Source organism: Onychostoma macrolepis, chromosome 15, assembly GCF_012432095.1.
Source record: "Onychostoma macrolepis isolate SWU-2019 chromosome 15, ASM1243209v1, whole genome shotgun sequence".
NCBI classification, from domain to species: domain Eukaryota; kingdom Metazoa; phylum Chordata; class Actinopteri; order Cypriniformes; family Cyprinidae; genus Onychostoma; species Onychostoma macrolepis.
The window spans coordinates 19,108,524-19,129,899 of record NC_081169.1 but is presented as its reverse complement, the minus strand read 5'-3'; the positions used below and the strand labels follow the sequence as shown (position 1 = coordinate 19,129,899).

Here is a 21,376-nt window from a genome sequence, read left to right as displayed (position 1 = left end):
AGCTGTGACTTGGCCTGATTCGTGACGATCAACGGTGACTTGACTTAGCTCATGAAGATCAACTCTGACTTGGCTTGATTCGTGAAGATCAGCTTTGACTTGGCTTGATTCGTGACGATCAACGGTGACTTGACTTAGCTTGTGAAGATCAGCTTTGACTTGTCTCGACTGGTGAAGATCAGCTTTGACTTGGCTTGATTCGTGAAGATCCGCTGTGTCCTGGCTTGATTCGTGGCGATCAACGGTGACTTGACTTAGCTTGGGAAGATCAGCTGTGACTTGGCCTGATTCGTGACGATCAACGGTGACTTGACTTAGCTCATGAAGATCAACTCTGACTTGGCTTGATTCGTGAAGATCAGCTTTGACTTGGCTTGATTCGTGACGATCAACGGTGACTTGACTTAGCTTGTGAAGATCAGCTGTGACTTGTCTCGACTGGTGAAGATCAGCTTTGACTTGATTTGATTCGTGAAGATCAGCTGTGTCTTGGCTTGATTCGTGGCGATCAACGGTTACTTGACTTAGCTTGGGAAGATCAGCTGTGTCTTGGCTTGATACATGAAGATCAGCTTTGACTTGGCTTGACTCTCTGACATCAACCGTGACTTGACTTAGTTTGTGAAGACCAGCTGTGACTTGTCCTGACTCATGAAAATCAGCTTTGACTTGACTTAATTCATGATGATCAACAGTGACTTGACTTAGTTTTTTAAGATCAACTGTGACTTGACTTGACTCGTGAAGAGAAGCTGTGACTTGATTTGGCTCATGAATGGCAGCAATGACATGACGGGGTGTTGTTGTGGCCGCCATTTTGTGAACGGGCTCTGGTGCGTCCGCCATTACTGTCATAGACTCGGTGTCGCGTTCCTCTTCCACGACACCCACAGTAAACAGAGAGTTAGAACACAGTAAAGCATAGTCCATACAGTCTCTCAATCGGACATTAACTTCCGCTCCGGGTAACCGTGATTTAATTGGTTCATTGAGTCCAAAACGGAATAAATCTATAAACAAAGTTTCATCATATAGAGGAACTTGGTATATTAACTCTCAGAATTGCTGAACATAATCCTCAATTGATTGATCTCCTTGCCGTAGACCTAGTAGCTGGTCAACAGGGTCCATACCTGGCCAGGGTTCCCTAAAAAAGCTGCTGGATCCTCGTGTGGCCGAGTATTCTGTAACGGGGCTGACGAGACGAGAGGCGTGCGGATCCATGTGCAGGCTTTTATTCACAGGCATGGTCAAAGATACAGGCAGGGTCGAAACAATGGCAAACAGGTATGGCAGAGACAAGACAAAGAGTAAACTTAGGGCAAGCGTGGGTCGACGATCAACGAACAGTATCCAAAGGGCAAGACAGGAGAGGGAAACCAAAACGTCAGCGATAGTCCAGGCAGGAGAAAACACAATCCAACAAAGGCAAGGCAAGGCAAGGCAAACTAACGGGCACTGTAGGGCAGCGATAGTGCATACGATACTCAGCAACGAGGGAGAGAATGTCCAGGGTTGAAATAGTGTGTGTGATTAGTGATGCTGTGTGATCAGGTGTGCGTGTGATTAGTGCAATGAGTGATTGGTGACAGCTATGTGCGTGTGATTGGTGAGATGGCTGATGGGAAATGCAGTCCATGTGATGTGTGGTGTGAAAGTCCATGTGGTGAGCGGGTGACCTCTAGTGGTGGATGAACGGGAGTGCAGACCAGATTCGTGACAGTAATGAATGAATATAATATACAAGTTTCACTTTTTGAATGGAATTAGTGAAATAAATTTTTGATGATATTCTAATTATATGACCAGCACCTGTAAGCTCGCGAAAATGCTTGGTTTTAAGGGGTATCTACCACTTCCCCTTAGCCCTACCCCTATGTAAATGAAAAACGAAGTCGAGATGGATATGAAGCTTGAGTCTTAGACCTTTTTAATGATGTACAGTTTGTGAAGTTAATTGCATTCTTTTACATTAAAACTAGCAGTAACTCTGAACTAATGTAAACAAAGAGCGCTGTGCACAGGTTAAGAGATTTTAAACAAGCACTATTAATGCACATTTAGTTAACCAGATGAAACAATACACATTTTAATGCTATAAAAGTGTGCACACATTGAGAGAAATAAACAGCAGATGTTCATATTAACAACTTCTTTAACTTGAGCAAACGCTGCTAATACACATATACATTTGTTAATAAAATGAAAACATGCATGTTTTAAAGCTAGTGAATAAAAGGAAACGATCCACCCGCATGCCTCTGCTCAATGACGGTGCCTGGATCAGCTGTGATCTGCGTCTCGGGCCGATGACGTCACTTCCAGGGAGGCATGCCCAGGCCTGTTAGACACGCCCCCGTCCCCTGACTCCACCCCCATGTCAAAACAGCGCCACAAAGTGAGACGCGCAGAAACGTGAAGCGCAAAGGGAAAACAGTATGGCAAGCTCAAACTTGACTGAAACGCAAAATAAAAGCTGCATTGCAAATAAATTAGTAGATATGGCCATGGAAAATATGTATTGCAAAATCATTGCTTTTGCTCTGTTTTATTTATCTATTTTGCAATTCTTTATTTTTATTTGCAAAACTTATTTTCTTTTTGCAATACTTCATTTTCTTTTGCAATTCTTTATTTTTCTTTGCAAAACTTATTTTCTTTTGCATATATATGCGGCATTAAATTGACTCCATACAATCGGTTTCCAATCTACTGTAAAGTTTTCGCTGCATTCACCACTCATCACACCACAGCTGTTTCCTTCAGCGAAAGCCCTTAACACATATGAACACATACTTCATAAAACGATCACGTTATTGCTATTTTCGTTTGAAAATTTAGCTTTCAATATAGAACATAATATTACAGTGCATGTGGCGTTAACTACCATACAGTTATGCATAGAAATGATTAAAGACAGTGACAGACAGCACTCAGTCAGTGTACTCATTTTAATTGCATATCAGAGTGATTGACAGAGATTGAAACATTGTGTGTGTGTGTGTGTGTTTTGTATTAATTTAAAAAATATATTTTTTATTGTTTGAATTGAATTTATGTAGAACGGTTCTACAGTTTTTTGTACAAATTTTCAGTCAATTTGTTTGTAAATATTTATTTATTTTTTATTATTATACCCTCATTGGTCCCTGATTATTATCTTGTATCCATTTACTAAAACACTACGGAACATCTTTTTTATGATTGTAAATTTGCCTGTGCCTTTTGGGAAGATCTGCATTACTGGTTATTTCCTAAATTTGAAGATTTACATGTTTTAACAAAGGAAAATGTATTATTCGGTTTATTTTTGAAAGATGCAACGCATGATTCAGCAGTTAGCAATTATCGTTCTTGGGAAGTTCTTTTTGCATAAGAACCGATTCTTGAAAATTCTTATGTATTTCACAAGGAACCGTCATTACTTTTTGTCACTGAAACGAATGAAGATAAAGAATGCCTTACATTTTAGTAATTTAATAGAAAATCTTAAGCTGGCTGAAAACCCCTAGTAGGCTTATTTATTTATTTATTTATTTTATTTTTTCTTTCTTCCTCTTCTCCCTATGTTATGATGCTTGTCGGTTATCTGATTAAGAAGTTTTGTATTTTGTACCAGGCCATTTATGGTTGTAAAGGTTACATTGTTCAATAAAGTAAAAAAAAAGAAAAAGTGATCTCTACTATAAAAAAAAAAAAAAGAAGAAAAAAAAGACTCCGGCTGCTCTCGCAACGCTATCGCGGTACTTTGATATGGAAGGCCGTATTGTTGATGCCACAAGTGACAGTGACGTGGTGTCGGCGCCGGTTCAAGTCGGACAAAGTTGCTACATGCACTGCTTCGAGTCAGCAGCCGATCGTCTGCGCAGCGCTGCTTCAAGTCTTAGAAACACCGCCCACGAATTTAAAAAAGCCCACTTTTGTTTTGCAGAAACTATATACTGTCATCAACCCAAAACCAACCGTCATTTTTGTTTCCTTACTGCGAATCGGTTTGAAATTTGAAGGATGGATATATTGTTGGTGCTGAAGACGAATGTAGTGTCTATTGTCATGGCTGTCTTGGCTCTGTTATTGCTGTGGAAGATTCGAGGAAAGCAGAGCAGTTTTGAGCGTCTGCCTCCAGGACCTGCGACCTATCCACTGCTGGGAAATTTATTTCAATTTAATATCAAGGAAGCCTACAAATATTATTTAGAGGTGAGTAGGTCTATTTAATACTATAATTCAATCATTTAAATCCGAGCATCGGCCGTTTGTGACTATTGCATGTGCATGTCAACCAGTTTATAATTATCCAATAGCCTAATGTTAAAGTAACATTAAAGTTAATGAGGAACGTTTATGTTTAAGAGTGTACCATAGGCTTTGAAAAATAAGCGGTCAAAGCATTTTCTCTGTTCTCACTTGGTTTGGACTGCATATGTTCTATTATGGGTTTTTTTTTAACACATGCGTTTTTTTATATTATATCACTGCCCCACCGTTACTAGGTGAGGGTCACCATTCTGGGATTTCTGAAATCTCTAGAGAAGTTTAAGGATGCAGTTACCCTCAAAGGGCTGACAGAAGTATCAAAGATGATTTGTTTTTACTACCGCAGTAAAGATAGTTTGCGGTTCGATATTCAGATTTCTTTTGGCTATTAATACGCAGTGCGCTGTCATAGACACGCAAATAATACTGAATGACATTCTCCATGATTTGTGAATTCAGTTTACAGTGTCCTCCGGGCCGAAATCGTTTTTTTTTTTTCGTAGGGATCCTTAATTTTATAATGGCTATAGCTCCAAAAATTGGACAATTGGAAGACTGAAAACGGTGTCATCTTCACCAGCTTGATCTGTGAATTTTTTCACAGAAAAGCTTTTGTCCACAGACCCCTTGGTAAGTCCGCTATAAGGAAAGTGAAAGATAGGCGTTCTTCATGTTTAAACGTCTACTGCCAAATAAACACGCAGATGGCTGGAATAAAAATTATTGTTTTAGCTCGAGTTCCATTTGTGAAAACTTTCACAATCGCATTTTATCGCGTGGCAGTGTTTCTCTTTGCTCTGGCCCTTTTCTTGTATAACAATGTTATATGGCGCTATTGAATAAAGGGTCATAAGTCTAAAAATATAGTCTAAATGTTTTTAGCCAAAAACATATATGAAATATATGTTGCAAACAAGGAAGCTGAATGAAAATATTTTGTTAATAAAATAAATATATTTAGTTTCAACTTTTACATACCAAAGCATATTTCTAAATGGGTTTTTCAGGGGCAAGAAAATGCATTTTGATGGACTGTCAAATGCTTTTAAACATATATATTTCTGTATTTAAAATACATTTTCAAAAATATATAAAAAAAAATAAAATAAATGGCCCAAGACGTATTGGTAGAAAATATATTTAAGTAAATATATTTTTTAATTAAAAAATATATTTTTAAATAATATATTATATATTTAATATATATTTATTATTGTATATTTGCTGTATGTATTTACCATATAGGTAAATATATGTTATTTAAGGCAATATAGCAATTTTTGTTTTTACATTTTTTTGTATGCTTTTTATTTAAATGTATTTAAAATGTAAAAATATATTTTCAAAGATATACAAATTTGGGTCAGCTGACCCTCCTCTGAGTCATGTACATCACTATTCTGATCAGTGAAAACTTTCTGAGGTAAGTACGGGTCAGCTGACCCTTCCCTGGGTCACTAACATCACTATTCTGATCTGTGAAAACTGTGAAAACTTTCTGAGATAAGTACGGGTCAGCTGACCCTTCTCTGGGTCACTAACATCACTATTCTGATCTGTGAAAACTGTGAAAACTTTCTGAGATCAGTACGGGTCAGCTGACCCTTCTCTGGGTCACTAACATCACTATTCTGATCTGTGAAAACTGTGAAAACTTTCTGAGATAAGTACGGGTCAGCTGACCCTTCTCTGGGTCACTAACATCACTATTCTGATCTGTGAAAACTTTCTGAGGTAAGTACATGTCAGCTGACCCTTCTCTGGGACACTAACATCACTATTCTGACCTGTGAAAACTTTCACAGTTCAGTATGGGTCAGCTGAGTTTCCCTGCGTCAGAAAGTTTTCACAGTTTTCACAGATCTGAATAGTGATGTTAGTGACCCAGGAAGGGTCAGCTGACCCATACTGAACTGTGAAAGTTTTCATAGATCAGAATAGTGATGTTAGTGACCCAGGAAGGGTCAGCTGACCCGTACTGAACTGTGAAAGTTTTCACAGGTCAGAATAGTGATGTTAGTGACCCAGGAAGGGTCAGCTGACCCGTGCTTACCTCAGAAAGTTTTCACAGATCAGAATAGTGATGTTAGTGACCCAGGAAGGGTCAGCTGACCCGCATTACCTCAGAAAGTTTTCACAGATCAGAATAGTGATGTTAGTGACCCAGGAAGGGTCAGCTGACCGTACTGAACTGTGAAAGTTTTCACAGGTCAGAATAGTGATGTTAGTGACCCAGGAAGGGTCAGCTGACCCGTACTTACCTCAGAAAGTTTTCACAGATCAGAATAGTGATGTTAGTGACCCAGGAAGGGTCAGTTGACCCGTACTGAACTGTGAAAGTTTTCACAGGTCAGAATAGTGATGTTAGTGACCCAGGAAGGGTCAGCTGACCCGTACTGAACTGTGAAAGTTTTCACAGATCAGAATAGTGATGTTAGTGACCCAGGAAGGGTCAGCTGACCCGTACTTACCTCAGAAAGTTTTCACAGATCAGAATAGTGATGTTAGTGACCCAGGAAGGGTCAGCTGACCCGTACTTACCTCAGAAAGTTTTCACAGATCAGAATAGTGATGGTAGTGACCCAGGGTAGGGTCAGCTGACCCGTACTTACCTCAGAAAGTTTTCACAGATCAGAATAGTGATGTTAGTGACCCAGGAAGGGTCAGTTGACCCGTACTGAACTGTGAAAGTTTTCACAGGTCAGAATAGTGATGTTAGTGACCCAGGAAGGGTCAGCTGACCCGTACTGAACTGTGAAAGTTTTCACAGATCAGAATAGTGATGTTAGTGACCCAGGGAAGGGTCAGCTGACCCGTACTTACCTCAGAAAGTTTTCACAGATCAGAATAGTGATGTTAGTGACCCAGGAAGGGTCAGCTGACCCGTACTTACCTCAGAAAGTTTTCACAGATCAGAATAGTGATGGTAGTGACCCAGGGTAGGGTCAGCTGACCCGTGCTTACCTCAGAAAGTTTTCACAGATCAGAATAGTGATGTTAGTGACCCAGGAAGGGTCAGCTGACCATTACTTACCTCAGAAAGTTTTCACAGATCAGAATAGTGATGTTAGTGACCCAGGGAAGGGTCAGCTGACCCGTACTGAACTGTGAAAGTTTTCACAGGTCAGAATAGTGATGTTAGTGACCCAGGGAAGGGTCAGCTGACCCGTACTGAACTGTGAAAGTTTTCACAGATCAGAATAGTGATGTTAGTGACCCAGGGAAGGGTCAGCTGACCCGTACTTACCTCAGAAAGTTTTCACAGGTCAGAATAGTGATGTTAGTGACCCAAGGAAGGGTCAGCTGACCCGTACTGAACTGTGAAAGTTTTCACAGATCAGAATAGTGATGTTAGTGACCCAGGAAGGGTCAGCTGACCCGTACTTACCTCAGAAGGTTTTCACAGATCAGAATAGTGATGTTAGTGACCCAGGTAGGGTCAGCTGACCCGTACTGAATTGTGAAAGTTTTCACAGATCAGAATAGTGATGTTAGTGACCCAGGGAAGGGTCAGCTGACCCGTACTTACCTCAGAAAGTTTTCACAGATCAGAATAGTGATGTTAGTGACCCAGGGTAGGGTCAGCTGACCCGTACTTACCTCAGAAAGTTTTCACAGATCAGAATAGTGATGTTAGTGACCCAGGGAAGGGTCAGCTGACCCGTACTGAACTGTGAAAGTTTTCACAGATCAGAATAGTTATGTTAGTGACCCAGGAAGGGTCAGCTGACCCGTACTTACCTCAGAAAGTTTTCACAGTTTTCACAGATCAGAATAGTGATGTTAGTGACCCAGGGTAGGGTCAGCTGACCCGTACTGAATTGTGAAAGTTTTCACAGATCAGAATAGTGATGTTAGTGACCCAGGGTAGGGTCAGCTGACCCGTACTTACCTCAGAAAGTTTTCACAGATCAGAATAGTGATGTTAGTGACCCAGGGAAGGGTCAGCTGACCCGTACTTACCTCAGAAAGTTTTCACAGATCAGAATAGTGATGTTAGTGACCCAAGGAAGGGTCAGCTGACCCGTACTGAACTGTGAAAGTTTTCACAGATCAGAATAGTGATGTTAGTGACCCAGGGTAGGGTCAGCTGACCCGTACTTACCTCAGAAAGTTTTCACAGATCAGAATAGTGATGTTAGTGACCCAGGAAGGGTCAGCTGACCCGCACTTACCTCAGAAGGTTTTCACAGATCAGAATAGTGATGTTAGTGACCCAGGGTAGGGTCAGCTGACCCGTACTGAATTGTGAAAGTTTTCACAGATCAGAATAGTGATGTTAGTGACCCAGGGTAGGGTCAGCTGACCCGTACTTACCTCAGAAAGTTTTCACAGATCAGAATAGTGATGTTAGTGACCCAGGGAAGGGTCAGCTGACCCGCACTTACCTCAGAATTTTTTCACAGGTCAGAATAGTGATGTTAGTGACCCAGGGAAGGGTCAGCTGACCCGTACTGAACTGTGAAAGTTGTCACAGATCACAATAGTGATGCACATGACTCAGAGCAGGGTCAGCTGACCCAAATTTGTTTATCTTTGAAAAAATATTTTTACATTTTAAATACATTTAAATAAAAAAACATACAAAAAATGTAAAAAGAAAAAATGCTATATTGCCTTAAATAACATATATTTACCTATATTTAGGTAAATAATACATACATCAAATATATAATAATAAATATATTAATATATAATATGTAATTAATATATTTTTTAAATTTAAAAAAAAATATTTACTTAAATATATTTTCTACCAATACGTCTTGGGCCATTTATTTTATTTTTTGTATATTTTTGAAAATGTATTTTAAATACAGAAATATATATTTTAAAAGCATTTGACAGTCCAACAAAATGCATTTTCTTGCCCTGAAAACCCAATTTAGAAATATGCTTTGGTATGTAAAGGTTGAAACTAAATATATGTATTTTATTAACAAAATATTTTTCATTCAGCTTCCTTGTTTGCAACATATATTTCATATATGTTTTTGGCTAAAAAACATTTAGACTATATTTTTAGAATTATGACCCGTTATTCAATAGCGCCATATAACATTGTTATACAAGAAAAGGGGCCAGAGCAAAGAGAAACACTGCCACGCGATAAAATGCGATTGTGAAAGTTTTCACAAATGGAACTCGAGCTAAAACAATATTTTTTTATTCCAGCCATCTGCGTGTTTATTTGGCAGTAGACGTTTAAACATGAAGAACGCCTATCTTTCACTTTCCTTATAGCGGACTTACCAAGGGGTCTGTGGACAAAAGCTTTTCTGTGAAAAAATTCACAGATCAAGCTGGTGAAGATGACACCGTTTTCAGTCTTCCAAGTGTCCAATTTTTGGAGCTATAGCCATTATAAAATTAAGGATCCCTACGAAAAAAAACCCCGATTTCGGCCCGGAGGACACTGTAAACTGAATTCACAAATCATGGAGAATGTCATTCAGTATTATTTGCGTGTCTATGACAGCGCACTGCGTATTAATAGCCAAAAGAAATCTGAATATCGAACCGCAAACTATCTTTACTGCGGTGTTTTACCTTTACTTTTTCACACGCTGAATCGCTGTCGTTAACGTTAAATAACTTTAAGCAATAGCCTTTTAAGTATACAGTGATATATTTGCATAAAGAGTGCTGTCCTATTCGAACATGCACTACAAAATAAAAACACCTTCAAACAACAATGCTCTAATTAGTCACCAATTTCTGAGATGATTTGAAGTACATGTAATTTTAATAGTACACATACAGTATAACATTGAAATGTCCCATATCAAACCCATAAAACTCTTCTTACTTTAGCTGAGTAATAGGTATGGCTCTGTTGTCACCATCTGGTTGGCAAACACTCCTGTGGTGATCATTTCTGGATATCAAGCCCTAAAGGATACTATGATTGGTCTTGGTGAAGAATTTAGTGGCAGGGCCATCTATCCCCTGTTGATGAAGTCCACTTATGGATATGGTGAGGTCGCTTGATGCCTGATGTTTTACATGCTTTATGCAGTTGTTTTTGTTTTTTTTAAATCTAAGAAGCTCTAAAGTGCATTGTATCTGTGTGTAGGGGTTTTGTCCACAAGTGGACACCGATGGAAGGAGATGCGCAGGTTCACACTTACGACACTGAAGAACTTTGGAATGGGCCGCAGGAGCATCGAAGAGCGAGTCAGGGAGGAGGCTGAGATTCTTGTTGAAATGTTTAAGAATTGTGAAGGTAAAATCACTTGTATATGATCTTTCATTTAGATTATCAGATGAAACAAACTGCATGCATAAACTACAAGAGGATCTGGTGCAGGATGCATCAGTAAAACACTAAAATCAAACACTCAGTGGTTGCATTGTTGAGAAAAACAAACATTTGGAACAAGTTCTTGCAATTTGTACAATAGGTTCACGAAGCAAAAGTGCCGTGTGTAATTTAATATACTGTACAGTACATTCAACTAAGTGAATGATTGATTAAAAGACCAGAACATGGTGTGAGTTTTTACAACAGTATAAATGTAGGAAACTTGAGCTCTTTGCTGTTCTTTTCTCCTCAAAGGCTCTGCATTCAGCCCTGCAAAAATGCTTATGATTGCTGTAAGCAATGTGATCTGCAGCATTGTCTTCGGGCATAGGTTTGAACTTGAGGATCCACAGTTTAAGTCTCTCCTTCAAACTGTAAATACTTACTTCAGTATTCTCAGTAGCCCTCTTGGACAGGTATTGTACTCTAAATATATATTTTTTAATCTATAGGCCTATATTCAAGCATTACCATTCAGAAGTATCTTATGCTTAGCAAGGCTGCATGTATTTAATTTAAAAATACAGAAAAAACAGTAATATTATTACAATTGTTTTAATGTGTTTTTAATTATATTTAATTATTTATGTGATGGTAACGCTGAATTTTCAGCGGCCATTACTCCAGTTTGCAGTGTCACACGATCCTTCAGAAATCATTCTAATATGCTGATTTGGTGCATTTCTTATTATAAATGAAACCATTTTCCACGAACAGAACAGGGTTTATTTAAAATAGAAATCTTTTGTAACATTCTAAATGTCTTTACTGTCACTTTTGATTGATTTAATGCATCCTTGCTAAATAAAAGTAGGCCTATTAGAAAATAGAAGACGACATCCATTGATGTTTCTTTTTTTTTTTTCTCAGATCTATAATATATTCCCTAGGCTAGTCGGTCTTTTTCCCGGTAAACACAAACAGCTGTTTAAAGGACTAGACGAGGCCAGAGAGTATTGCAAGCGTGAGGCACAGGCTCGGATGAATATGCAGGATTCCTCCTGCCCACAGGACTTCATTGAAGCCTTTGTGTTAAAAATGAAAGAGGTAAATAATTCAGAGAAATTACATTTAAAGGTGGGGTATGCATTTTTTCAAAAACGCTTTAGAAAACGATTCGGGGCCGAGTACCAAAACAACATGTGCATCAGTGCACATGATGGACATTAGCCGAGCCGAGCGACGACAGAAGGATAGAGATGGCGGATAAAAAAAAAACAAGGAAAACGTCTGCGGAACAAAAGAAGGCTTACACCGTGTCTACACCGATCATGGCAGTTGTCCTGTCTCGGTCTGTCTACACTGCGACAAAGCGACCGTTGAAAATCATTTGAAATTTGTGTCTATATGTTATAAATAGAAGGTGGCAGCAGTTTACTGTCGGGGATTGGCGCGGTATCCCGTGTAGACAGCATCACTGATTATAATGAGTTCTATAGTATTTGGTCGCGCCGTGCCGCTCTCGTCCGGTGTAGACACGGTGTTACGATAAGGCAAGAAGTAGGACCCGTGTAAATATCGGATCAGCTTTCCAGCGCTGGAGAGAACTCAAGGAGCGGGAAGGCCTGCGATCGGATGCCGAGGTTGCTTTGTTTCTTCTCGATAGGTGAGTAACATTGGTTTTGCTACCAGAAATTGCTTACCCCACCTTTAAAACAGTTCATATATAGCTATGGTCCTCAATACATTTACTTACACCCTCTGGTGGTGAAACTATGACATGATGTTAATTCCAGATAACTTCCTTCATTTACAAGTTTTAGAATTGGTACATTTAGAATTGGTCAGTTTTATTATGCATAATATTCATTTTCATATTCACCTTCATTTTCTTTTGCAGGAGAAAGACAAACCTAACACAGAATATCATTTGAGCAACTTGGTTTCTGTAATATGGAACATGTTCAGTGCCGGAACAGAAACCACTTCATCCACCCTCAGACACGCTCTGCTTCTGATGATGAAGAACCCAGACATTCAAGGTGAGATCTTCTCTTCTCAAGCATCAAACAGAATCCAGAGTGTTTTTACTTTGACTTGTTCTGTGCAGAGCGTGTTCAGAGGGAACTTGATGAGGTTATAGGACAGGACCGTTGGCCCTCAGTAGAGGACAGACAAAACCTGCCGTATACAGATGCTGTAATCCACGAGGTTCAACGCAGTATGGATCTCGCACCCATCAGTGTCCCGCACAAGATGATGTGTGACACTGAATACAATGGTTATGTCGTTCCTAAGGTATTCTTCTCATGTACAGCATTGATCTTTATTGATTAGCTATGTATTATTATTTATGTCTGTCTATTTGTTATATAAACTTTTTTTTTTTTCTAGGGGGTCATGGTTTTCCCACTGCTATCCTCTGTGCTTATAGACCCGAAACTGTGGAAGAACCCAAACTGCTTTGATCCAGAGAACTTCCTGGATGCAGATGGCCGATTTCAGAAAAACGATGCATTTGTTGTATTTGGCATAGGTGCGTTTAGAACTTCATTGTGCATATTAGACCATGAAAATGTTGTGCTTTATATGCAAACTAATCCTTAGGGGTGGGCGATATACCGATACACAATTAACCGGTAGAAATTTGTCAACCAGTAGAGATTTGACTATCATCTCTATCGCCGTTACATGCCCACGTGACTTTGCTGTACTATTTGGTCATGAAAACTTTTTAAGCTTTGCAGCTTAAAAACAAGTGAAATTAAGGAAATTAAAACGCAATCAGCTGCAAAAGGTAACTCATTTCACTATATGTGTGCACTGTCAGAGAGGTGCGTGCACGTGAGCGCGGGAGTATTAAACAGAGTTATTTTTGCCACTTAATAGGACTTTCTATGTGTCCAAATGCCAGTATTTGCAAGTATCCTCTTAAACATAGTAATGTAGATCTTAAGTGAAAGCAAACAGTATACTGGATATGGGCAGCTCTGAAAGGGACAGCAGTCTAATATTCCTACTGTCTGTCATTAATCAAACAACAAAAGACAGAAAATCTCACTGCTTTTGACTAAATCACTTTTTTAACTTTAAGAAATATATTTAATTTACACAGTGAAGAACATGCAGTGTTTTTATACATTAAATTACTTTATACAATATATGTAGCATTTCTTATTTTTACTGTAGTTTTTTTGTCCTATTGCTTGTAATTAGTTTCTTATTCTCATTTAATTGCTGACTACTTGTCTTCAGTGAGCTTGTTTTTTTTGTTGTTTTTGTTTTTTAAATTTAGGCTAGTATTAGTTTTTTGTGATTTTGACACTGGTGACAAGAATTATGAAATTTCTATGGTATCAAAAATTTTGATATAATAAAGACCTTATTTAAAGCAAAAAATATCTATATTGTGATATATATATATCATTACCTTGAAATAAGTATAAGATTATTGATATAAGATTTTGGCCATATTGCCCACCCCTAGAAGCCCATTTCAGCCATGGAATTAAAAAGGTAATTGCAACTTTTTTCTTGTAATTCTGAGATAAAATTCAGAATTGCAGAATATAAACACAGAATTTTGTTAATTCTGACTAATTCTTGCAATTCCAAGTTTACATCTCACAATTGTTTTTGTTTCCAACACAGAATGAAAAAAGCAAAGTAATTGCGACTTTTTGTCCCAGAATTTTAATTTTTAATTTTGTTATTCAGTGGCAGAATGGGTACTTCATAGAAAACTGAGGTCAACACATACTCACTATGTTAACACTAGGACAAAAATAACCATGTTAAATAAGTGATTCCTTTAAAGGGCAAAATCACAGACAATAAAATGGCTGATACAAGGAGAATAATTTCTTCAAAAGATTTTTAAACCGAATTCTTTCTGTTCTCTTGACAGGCAAGCGTGCGTGTCTTGGAGAGGCTTTGGCTCGTACAGAGCTCTTTATCTTCTTTACTTCCCTCCTTCAGCACTTCACCTTCAAAGCCACAGTGCCACCAGAGGAGCTCGACACAACACCAACAAATTGCAGTTTTGGCCGTATGCCACTCACCTATGAATGCTATGCCATTCCCAGGAAATAGAGGAACATGTCCACAAAATGAACAAAGAAAACATTAATCTTAGTCTCGTTTCAGTTTGATGCTTTAATGGAAATAAATATGTCCAAAATTAAATTATTGCACAAGTGTTTTTTTTTTTTTTTTGGCAAATACAACATTGATATTTAGCATACACATTCCTGTCCTCAAGGAGTCTAGCCGGTTAATCCACATTTAGCGGTGTGCATGGATCTGAAACACAATATTAGGTGTCCTAACATGAAAGCTTACCAAGTTTGTGGAATGTATTGAATGACATAAATGACTATTTTAAAAGCTAAACAATATTGGCACATTTAAGTCAGCACAGTGCTTTTATTTTTTCACACTTAGGTGCCATTCACACAGAATTCATATTTGCATTTAAAAACACAAGATGCAGGGTAGTACAATGAGAAAAAAGCCCACTAGTCTAGAGATGCACTTACATTTTAAAATAATGTATTTTTTTCCCATTTCACTGCCCTGCATCTCACGTTTTAAACTCTGTTCTATGTGAACAGTACCTTATTCTGTAATATGTAGATGATTACTGGACAAAACATAAGAGAAAGATGTGTGATAAATAACTATGTACTGTATGTTTTAACAACAGTGTCTTCATCAGAACTAGACAAACCTTACCACATTACAACAAAGACATCCTACTAGTATTTTTGACAAATTCATGCATGACCACAAACTCTTAGCACCCGGTTAATGCCATTCAGCACTACAAATGTGATAAAAGATTTCTTCAGGAGACTTCAGGAGTACAACACGTCTGTGCAGTTCTCACTACATCCACTAGATGGCTTTAGTTGGCAACGGAGCCGTGGAATAACCTCAACACTTTGTGAAACCACCTCCACTTGATGAATACAATTTAGATACAATATAATATATCGTCTAAATCACAGTGAAAGCTCAGGTACAATATAAATATCACTATTATCACTGCACTCTTTCATCCATGTTGACAGAAAAAGAATGTCCAGGTGAAGTAACGAATAAAGAAGGCGTACAGTGTAAGAATTGATCTCAGTCCTTAGTGAGTGGTTCAAAAATGAGGGTATACTCTGAATTAAACCTTCATAAATTTTGGAAACAAACAGTTTCTATGTTTAATAGTGTTGTTACTGTTAATTAAAATACCTAGTAATCCTCTTTAAACTCTATTGTCGACATACAGTTCACAGTTGGGTTCTGTCATGGCACTAAATGAAAGGGGATTAGGCCATCGAGTGGAATGCAGAAGCATAAAAAAGGAATTATATTTCCTGCTGTTTAAGAGATCACCCAGAGCATGCCGTCCTGGTTGAGCGGGTTACATAAGAGCCATATAAACCTTCATATTAGATATTTAACACCTCCAGAGGCACAATATCAAATCAGGGTGAGGATGTGACATAATGTCAGGGGAACTTAAGTCGAGCACTGATTTGCTGTTCGTGGACCAAAAAATAAATAAAATAAAAAGTTAATTATTGGTGCTTATACTGCGTGTACATACAGTCTCCCCAAAAAGTATCTGGGCTCTTAAACTGCACACAAAAAAAATGAAACACTTTACATTAAATAACTAAATATAATGCAAAATATAATATGATATACTACCATTATATTAGGCTCACAGAGGCTGAATTTTTTTATTCATAAAAACAGTAAAAGCATTCAATTTGTAAAATATTATCACAATTAAAATACCTGTTTCATATTTGAATATATTCTAAAAAAGTTATTTATTCCTGTGATGGCAAAGCTGAATATTCAGCATCATTCAGTGTCACATTATCCTTCAGAAATCATTCTAATATCCTAAATTTGGTGCTCATTTCTTATCTATGTTGAAAACTGTAGTTCTGCGTAATATTAGAAACTGTTCATGCTATGATGAACAGAAACTTCAAAAGATAAGTATTTAGTTGAAACAGCAATCTTTTGTAACTATGTAAAAGTCTTTACTGTCACTTTTGATCAATTTAATATATTCTTGCTGAATAAAAGTAGTAATTTCTTACAAATCTTACTGACCTCAAATTCTTAAATGGAAGTGGATATGTGGCTTAAGGGTCCAAAAACTTTTGTGGCGTTAACATACTGATGGCTATATTTGGTGATTTTTCAGGCTAGGTGATGTTTGTGTGTCTTACCTGTAGACTTTATACAAATAATCCTCATGCAATCAAAAATATAAATGACTTTGTGGTAAAGTAGGCAGTCTTTGAGTTGATCCACAATGTTGGCACATAACAGAATGAATCTAGTGTCCAAAATGAGGTATAGTGGTAAACACGAAAAACACAAATTGCCAGGCGTAATGTGAGAAACGTGATGTAGTAATATCCTTTTGATAGTTAAAAACAATGAGAGACTCCATGATATCTGGCTTTGTTTGTCCAGTCCACATGGTTCAACAGTAGCTCTCAGAAAACATCACTGCTCCCTCTCCGGTGCACTGGGGTAACGCTGGCACATCCAGCCCGTTCAGAACCTGCTTTCGGGCGGAGATGTAGCAGTACGCCTTGCCTTTCTTTGCTCCGGGATGGTAATGATGCTGAACAGCCGGTTGGGTGGCTGTTGGCGTTGGGTCTGAGGACAGTTGGCTGCCACTGTCCAGAGGGCAGTCTGGAGAGCAGGCTGGGTCGTGGTGACACCGAGGACCTGCACCTCCCTGCTGTGTGTTGCTACCTGTATTACGTTGGTCCTCCAAAATGCTTATTCCCAATTTCCATCGCTGCCATTTCTTTTTGATTTCTGACTGTACCTAGAATCAAAGACAGGATATATACAACAGGGTTATTATAAACTAAAATCATAAAAAAAAAAAAAAAAAACACATTCAATGCTTAAAATAAACATTAACTAAAATAAAATATTCAAACATTTTTCATTTAGTTTGTTGAAGTACTAAAATAACTAAAGCTAAAAACTACAGACAGATAGATTATTGCAATTTAAAATAACAGTTTTCTATATTTAATATACTTTAAAATATAATTTATTTCTGTGATTCAAATTTGACTTTTCATCAGTCATCGCTACAGCCATTTTTCTCCAGTCTTCAGTGTCACATGATCCTTCAGAAATTATTTATTATTGAAAACGCTTAATATTTTTTGGAACCTATCATACTTTTTCAGGATACTTTGATGGGTAAAAAGTATACAGCATTCATTTCAAAGTAGAAATATTTTCTAACAATAAAAGTCTTCGCTATTACTTTTCATCAATTCAACACATCCTTGCTGAAGAAAAGTATTAATATATTTCTATCATCGATAATAAATCAGCATATTAGAATGACTTCTGAAGGATCATGTGACACTGAAGACTGGAGTAATGGCAGTGTGTATATGCATAATTTTATATATATAAAATTTAAATTATGTTTAAAATTATATATTTGAAAATAATTTAAATATACAAATATATACAATAGATTCCGCTTACCTCTTTATTGACAAAGCAGTATAATATGGCCACCAGAAAACCCTGTGGGGCAACATGAACTGTTGTGTCAAAATGCACTAATTGTAAGGACATTCACTACATTCTAATAGTGCACGGTAAACAAAAAAGTAAGTACACTGTATGAACTAGGCCATGTTGTGACATGGTCTGTCTCTCTTGATTCCCTTAGTTGTACCTGAAAAGAATTGAAGAAGAGTTCAAAGAACAGGTTGACATTGCGAAGCACGCCCTCAGTCTGTTCCTCTGTCATCACAGCAAACACCACCTCATGAATCCCTAACAGCGGGATGAGGGTCAGCGTGGACTTGGCTAACCTGAGGGACCAAGAATATTAAAGACTCAGATTATTCAAAACACAATCCAGCCCATTTCACCTCAAAATGCCATCAGCTTTTCTTTAAATACCAATTTAATGTCAGGTGAAGGGTTCATTTCTTTTTTTAGAAAGAATGTATTTTTTATATTAATTCATTCTTTCAGCAAAAAAAAAAAAACAATCTAAATCTTTTAGGGTTTTTAAAAGTTTTAAGGGAGATTTCACAGGCAGATTAAATGACAACAGTGAGGCACTGTGGTGAAATCAAGAATCTAACTGGCCTCTATCATTGTTACCAACGTATTGTCAGATTTCAATCCACATTTTATGCCATTACGCATAAACAGGATATAAGCTTGAAGGCTAGAAATATAGTCTCTGGTGAGAAAAAAAAATTGCTTCTTAAAATGCATGCTACCCTCAAGGCTGACATTTGAAGAAAAGGATGAAAGATTTCCTTTAAAAATGGTTGAAACATCAAAAGCTTGTTAGGGCACTTTATGTGATACATTTCCATTTTATGTAACATGGATGAATTCAGACAGACATTTTGCAAACACCAACAGATTAAGTAAATCTGAAAAATAAACAGACTGATGATACTGATGAAAGTAATATAAATTCATTTGTTGAAAACAGTCAAATTCTTACCTAAATTTATAATCTGTATATCTCATCTGATGTGCTCTTAATTTGGAGACGAGGATCTGAATAATCCTTATAAATATGAAAAAGTTCACCTGCAAAACATGATCATAATTCTTTTTAAATATAGTTACACATAGAAAGTTCAGTGTAAAGACACACAAGACTTCTCATCCTGTGTAATGAAGGAAAATGCATAAATCATTCCAACTGAGTGTGACGGATCGGCGGCCACAATCATTTCAGAGTGCACTAAAACAGTTCCTCAACACAATCCTCAAGAATGCTCCAGACTAATGATTCATCCATGTATAATACATGAACGAGGGTATATTTAACTGGTTATTCATACGCTTCGTTCCAGACGACTCAGAACTTGGAATTCTCCAATCTCTCACTCAAAAACATCCACTGGAACAAAGTCGGGGCAGATCCACATTTTCGTTCAATTGGTTGCTTTCAAGTGGAAGTGGGAGAATTCCACGTTCTGAGTTATCTGTAAGCATATGTGAGTGACTATCAATACAATCAGAGAACAAATTCAAATTTAAGACAAATTGAGGTAATAACTCACTAAAATCGCCAAAAGGATTGGCGTTCGGATGATCCACCAATATGCCATATTTTCGTTGATCTCCCAGCACCTTGAGAAATGTGTAGGCACATTTGTAATGCTTAAGCAAAGCTGCTCTTAATCTTTAACCAAATGAAAGAAAGCTGTTGCATCAAGACTTTTGACACGTCTTACCTTGTGTTCTCATATAGGTAACGAACAACTATCCAAGGCACCACAAACAGCACAGGTGTTCCTGTTAGAAAAAAAAATAATAGATGAAATACAAAACAGCACAGCTAGATGAAAATATCTGTATGTATGTAAATATTTTACATGCTAGTATTTTAAATTTTAATATTTTAATTAAGTCATTTTCATGACAATTTTTCCAAAAAAAAAGGGAGTATGCAAATTACACACCCCAGCCAATGAAGAGGTATACACAGAAGTAGCTGTTCTCTGAGAAGACCATCAGCACCAGCAGGTTGTGAAGATATAGACCTTCTACCAGTAGCCAATAGTAGTTTGCCCCAACACAGTACTGCATCAGGACCTGAGCCACACGGCAGCCTGACATCACCTGTGGGAGTTTAATGGAGGTTTACTCATATCTGGGGAGTAACTGATTACATGTAATCTTGATTGTGTAATCAGCTTCCAAAAATCAAGTACTTGAAATTAGAGTACATTACATTTTATAATGCTCATAATCAGATTAGTTACTTTTTATGGATTACATGATTACATATTATTCACACAAAGAAAGCACCTCTCAAGCAATTAGATCATTTATGAAACAAAGGGATTCCCAAATGTTTTTTGACATGTAATATTTACTTGAAATATATCTAATATTAAAATAATTTAAAAAGTGTATTTTACATTTTTATGATTGAATTGATTATTAGCTTTTTATTAGCACAACCCCCATGCATTTCTTACATTAAGCCCAGTTTGGGAAACCCTGGTATAATGTAATGTTTATTCAATTCATTATGCATTTTAGTGGGTATGACATTTTTTTTTTTTTTTTACTGTATATCAATATGGTATGTTTAATGGTAAGTTTAAAACAAGTTAGATAAAAAGTAATATAAAAGTAACTCCTTTTTTTTACTAACTTAATTTTCATCACGTAATCTGTAATCAGTAACAGACTACAATTTGGACGTAATCTACCCAGCTCTGGGTTTACTGTACCAAACCATGTAGTTTAATAGTTTTGTAGCAAGAGCGTTTCCTCCGAGGAGGCAAAATTGGAAAATAATCCACAGTACAAAGATAAAACAACACAAATATTATGATATGACATTAAAAAGTGTATAAATCACTTGTTTTTTAAAATGACACTGTCCAACAATGATACCAGTGTAAAAAGGTAAGACAAGGGGCAGTGTCTCTCTTGCCTCCCCTGAGCCCCATTTATTAAAACTGCAAAATGTTTTCAACATTAAGTGTAACTGCACTGTAAAACCTGATAAGTTAACAATACTCAAAACATTTGAGGAAATGTATTGCTTCAAAACATTTGAGTAAACAAAAGTTAGCAGAGCTTAAAATTTTTATGACAAGTGGGGCGGGGCTAAGAGCAATGGGAGCCGGGCCAAGCCTCATTTCCACGATCCCACCCCACTTATCACAATGATAACTATATACAACTTGCTTCCATAAAAAACACATTCATTCAGATCTTTATAGTTGGGTGCTAATTAGCAACAGCACACTAGCACATGCTAATGTAGTTATCTAAAAGACTCACAACATTTGCATGTTAAAAGTCAAACAATATGCAGTA

The 21,376-nt window shown here is 37.3% G+C and overlaps 2 protein-coding genes across 6 annotated transcripts in view; one reads left to right on the top strand and one right to left on the bottom strand.

Moving 5' to 3' along the window:
- The first annotated feature begins 3,798 nt into the window (after positions 1–3,798).
- On the top strand, positions 3,799–14,686 carry LOC131554145 (cytochrome P450 2M1-like). The gene is made up of 9 exons (XM_058799322.1): positions 3,799–4,200; positions 10,072–10,234; positions 10,334–10,483; positions 10,817–10,977; positions 11,432–11,608; positions 12,402–12,543; positions 12,612–12,799; positions 12,896–13,037; positions 14,409–14,686. Exons 1-9 carry the CDS (start codon positions 4,009–4,011, stop codon positions 14,591–14,593), a joined length of 1,500 nt encoding a protein of 499 aa, XP_058655305.1. The 5' UTR covers positions 3,799–4,008; the 3' UTR covers positions 14,594–14,686.
- Positions 14,687–14,820: 134 nt separating this feature from the next.
- The window catches only part of gipr (gastric inhibitory polypeptide receptor), a 42,916-nt gene continuing 36,360 nt past the window's right edge, over positions 14,821–21,376 (bottom strand). For all 5 annotated transcript variants that reach the window (XM_058799319.1, XM_058799317.1, XM_058799321.1 and 2 more), the window contains 7 exons: positions 20,002–20,161; positions 19,774–19,834; positions 19,600–19,669; positions 19,032–19,120; positions 18,240–18,378; positions 18,044–18,085; positions 14,821–17,357 (listed from right to left, as the gene is read on the bottom strand). In XM_058799319.1, the coding sequence (XP_058655302.1) occupies positions 17,004–17,357; positions 18,044–18,085; positions 18,240–18,378; positions 19,032–19,120; positions 19,600–19,669; positions 19,774–19,834; positions 20,002–20,161 (915 nt within the window). In that variant the 3' untranslated portion in view covers positions 14,821–17,003. The remainder of the gene's footprint in view (positions 17,358–18,043; positions 18,086–18,239; positions 18,379–19,031; positions 19,121–19,599; positions 19,670–19,773; positions 19,835–20,001; positions 20,162–21,376) is intronic.

What these genes read in the sequence shown, in the direction of transcription:
- LOC131554145 (XM_058799322.1), top strand. Translation starts at nt 4,009, where the DNA reads ATGGATATATTGTTGGTGCTGAAGACGAATGTAGTGTCTATTGTCATG. An exon ending in CCTACAAATATTATTTAGAG is followed by an intron (nt 4,201 to 10,071) that starts GTGAGTAGGTCT and finishes TTCTTACTTTAG; the next exon opens with CTGAGTAATAGGTATGGCTC. An exon ending in TTGTGTTAAAAATGAAAGAG is followed by an intron (nt 11,609 to 12,401) that starts GTAAATAATTCA and finishes TTTCTTTTGCAG; the next exon opens with GAGAAAGACAAACCTAACAC.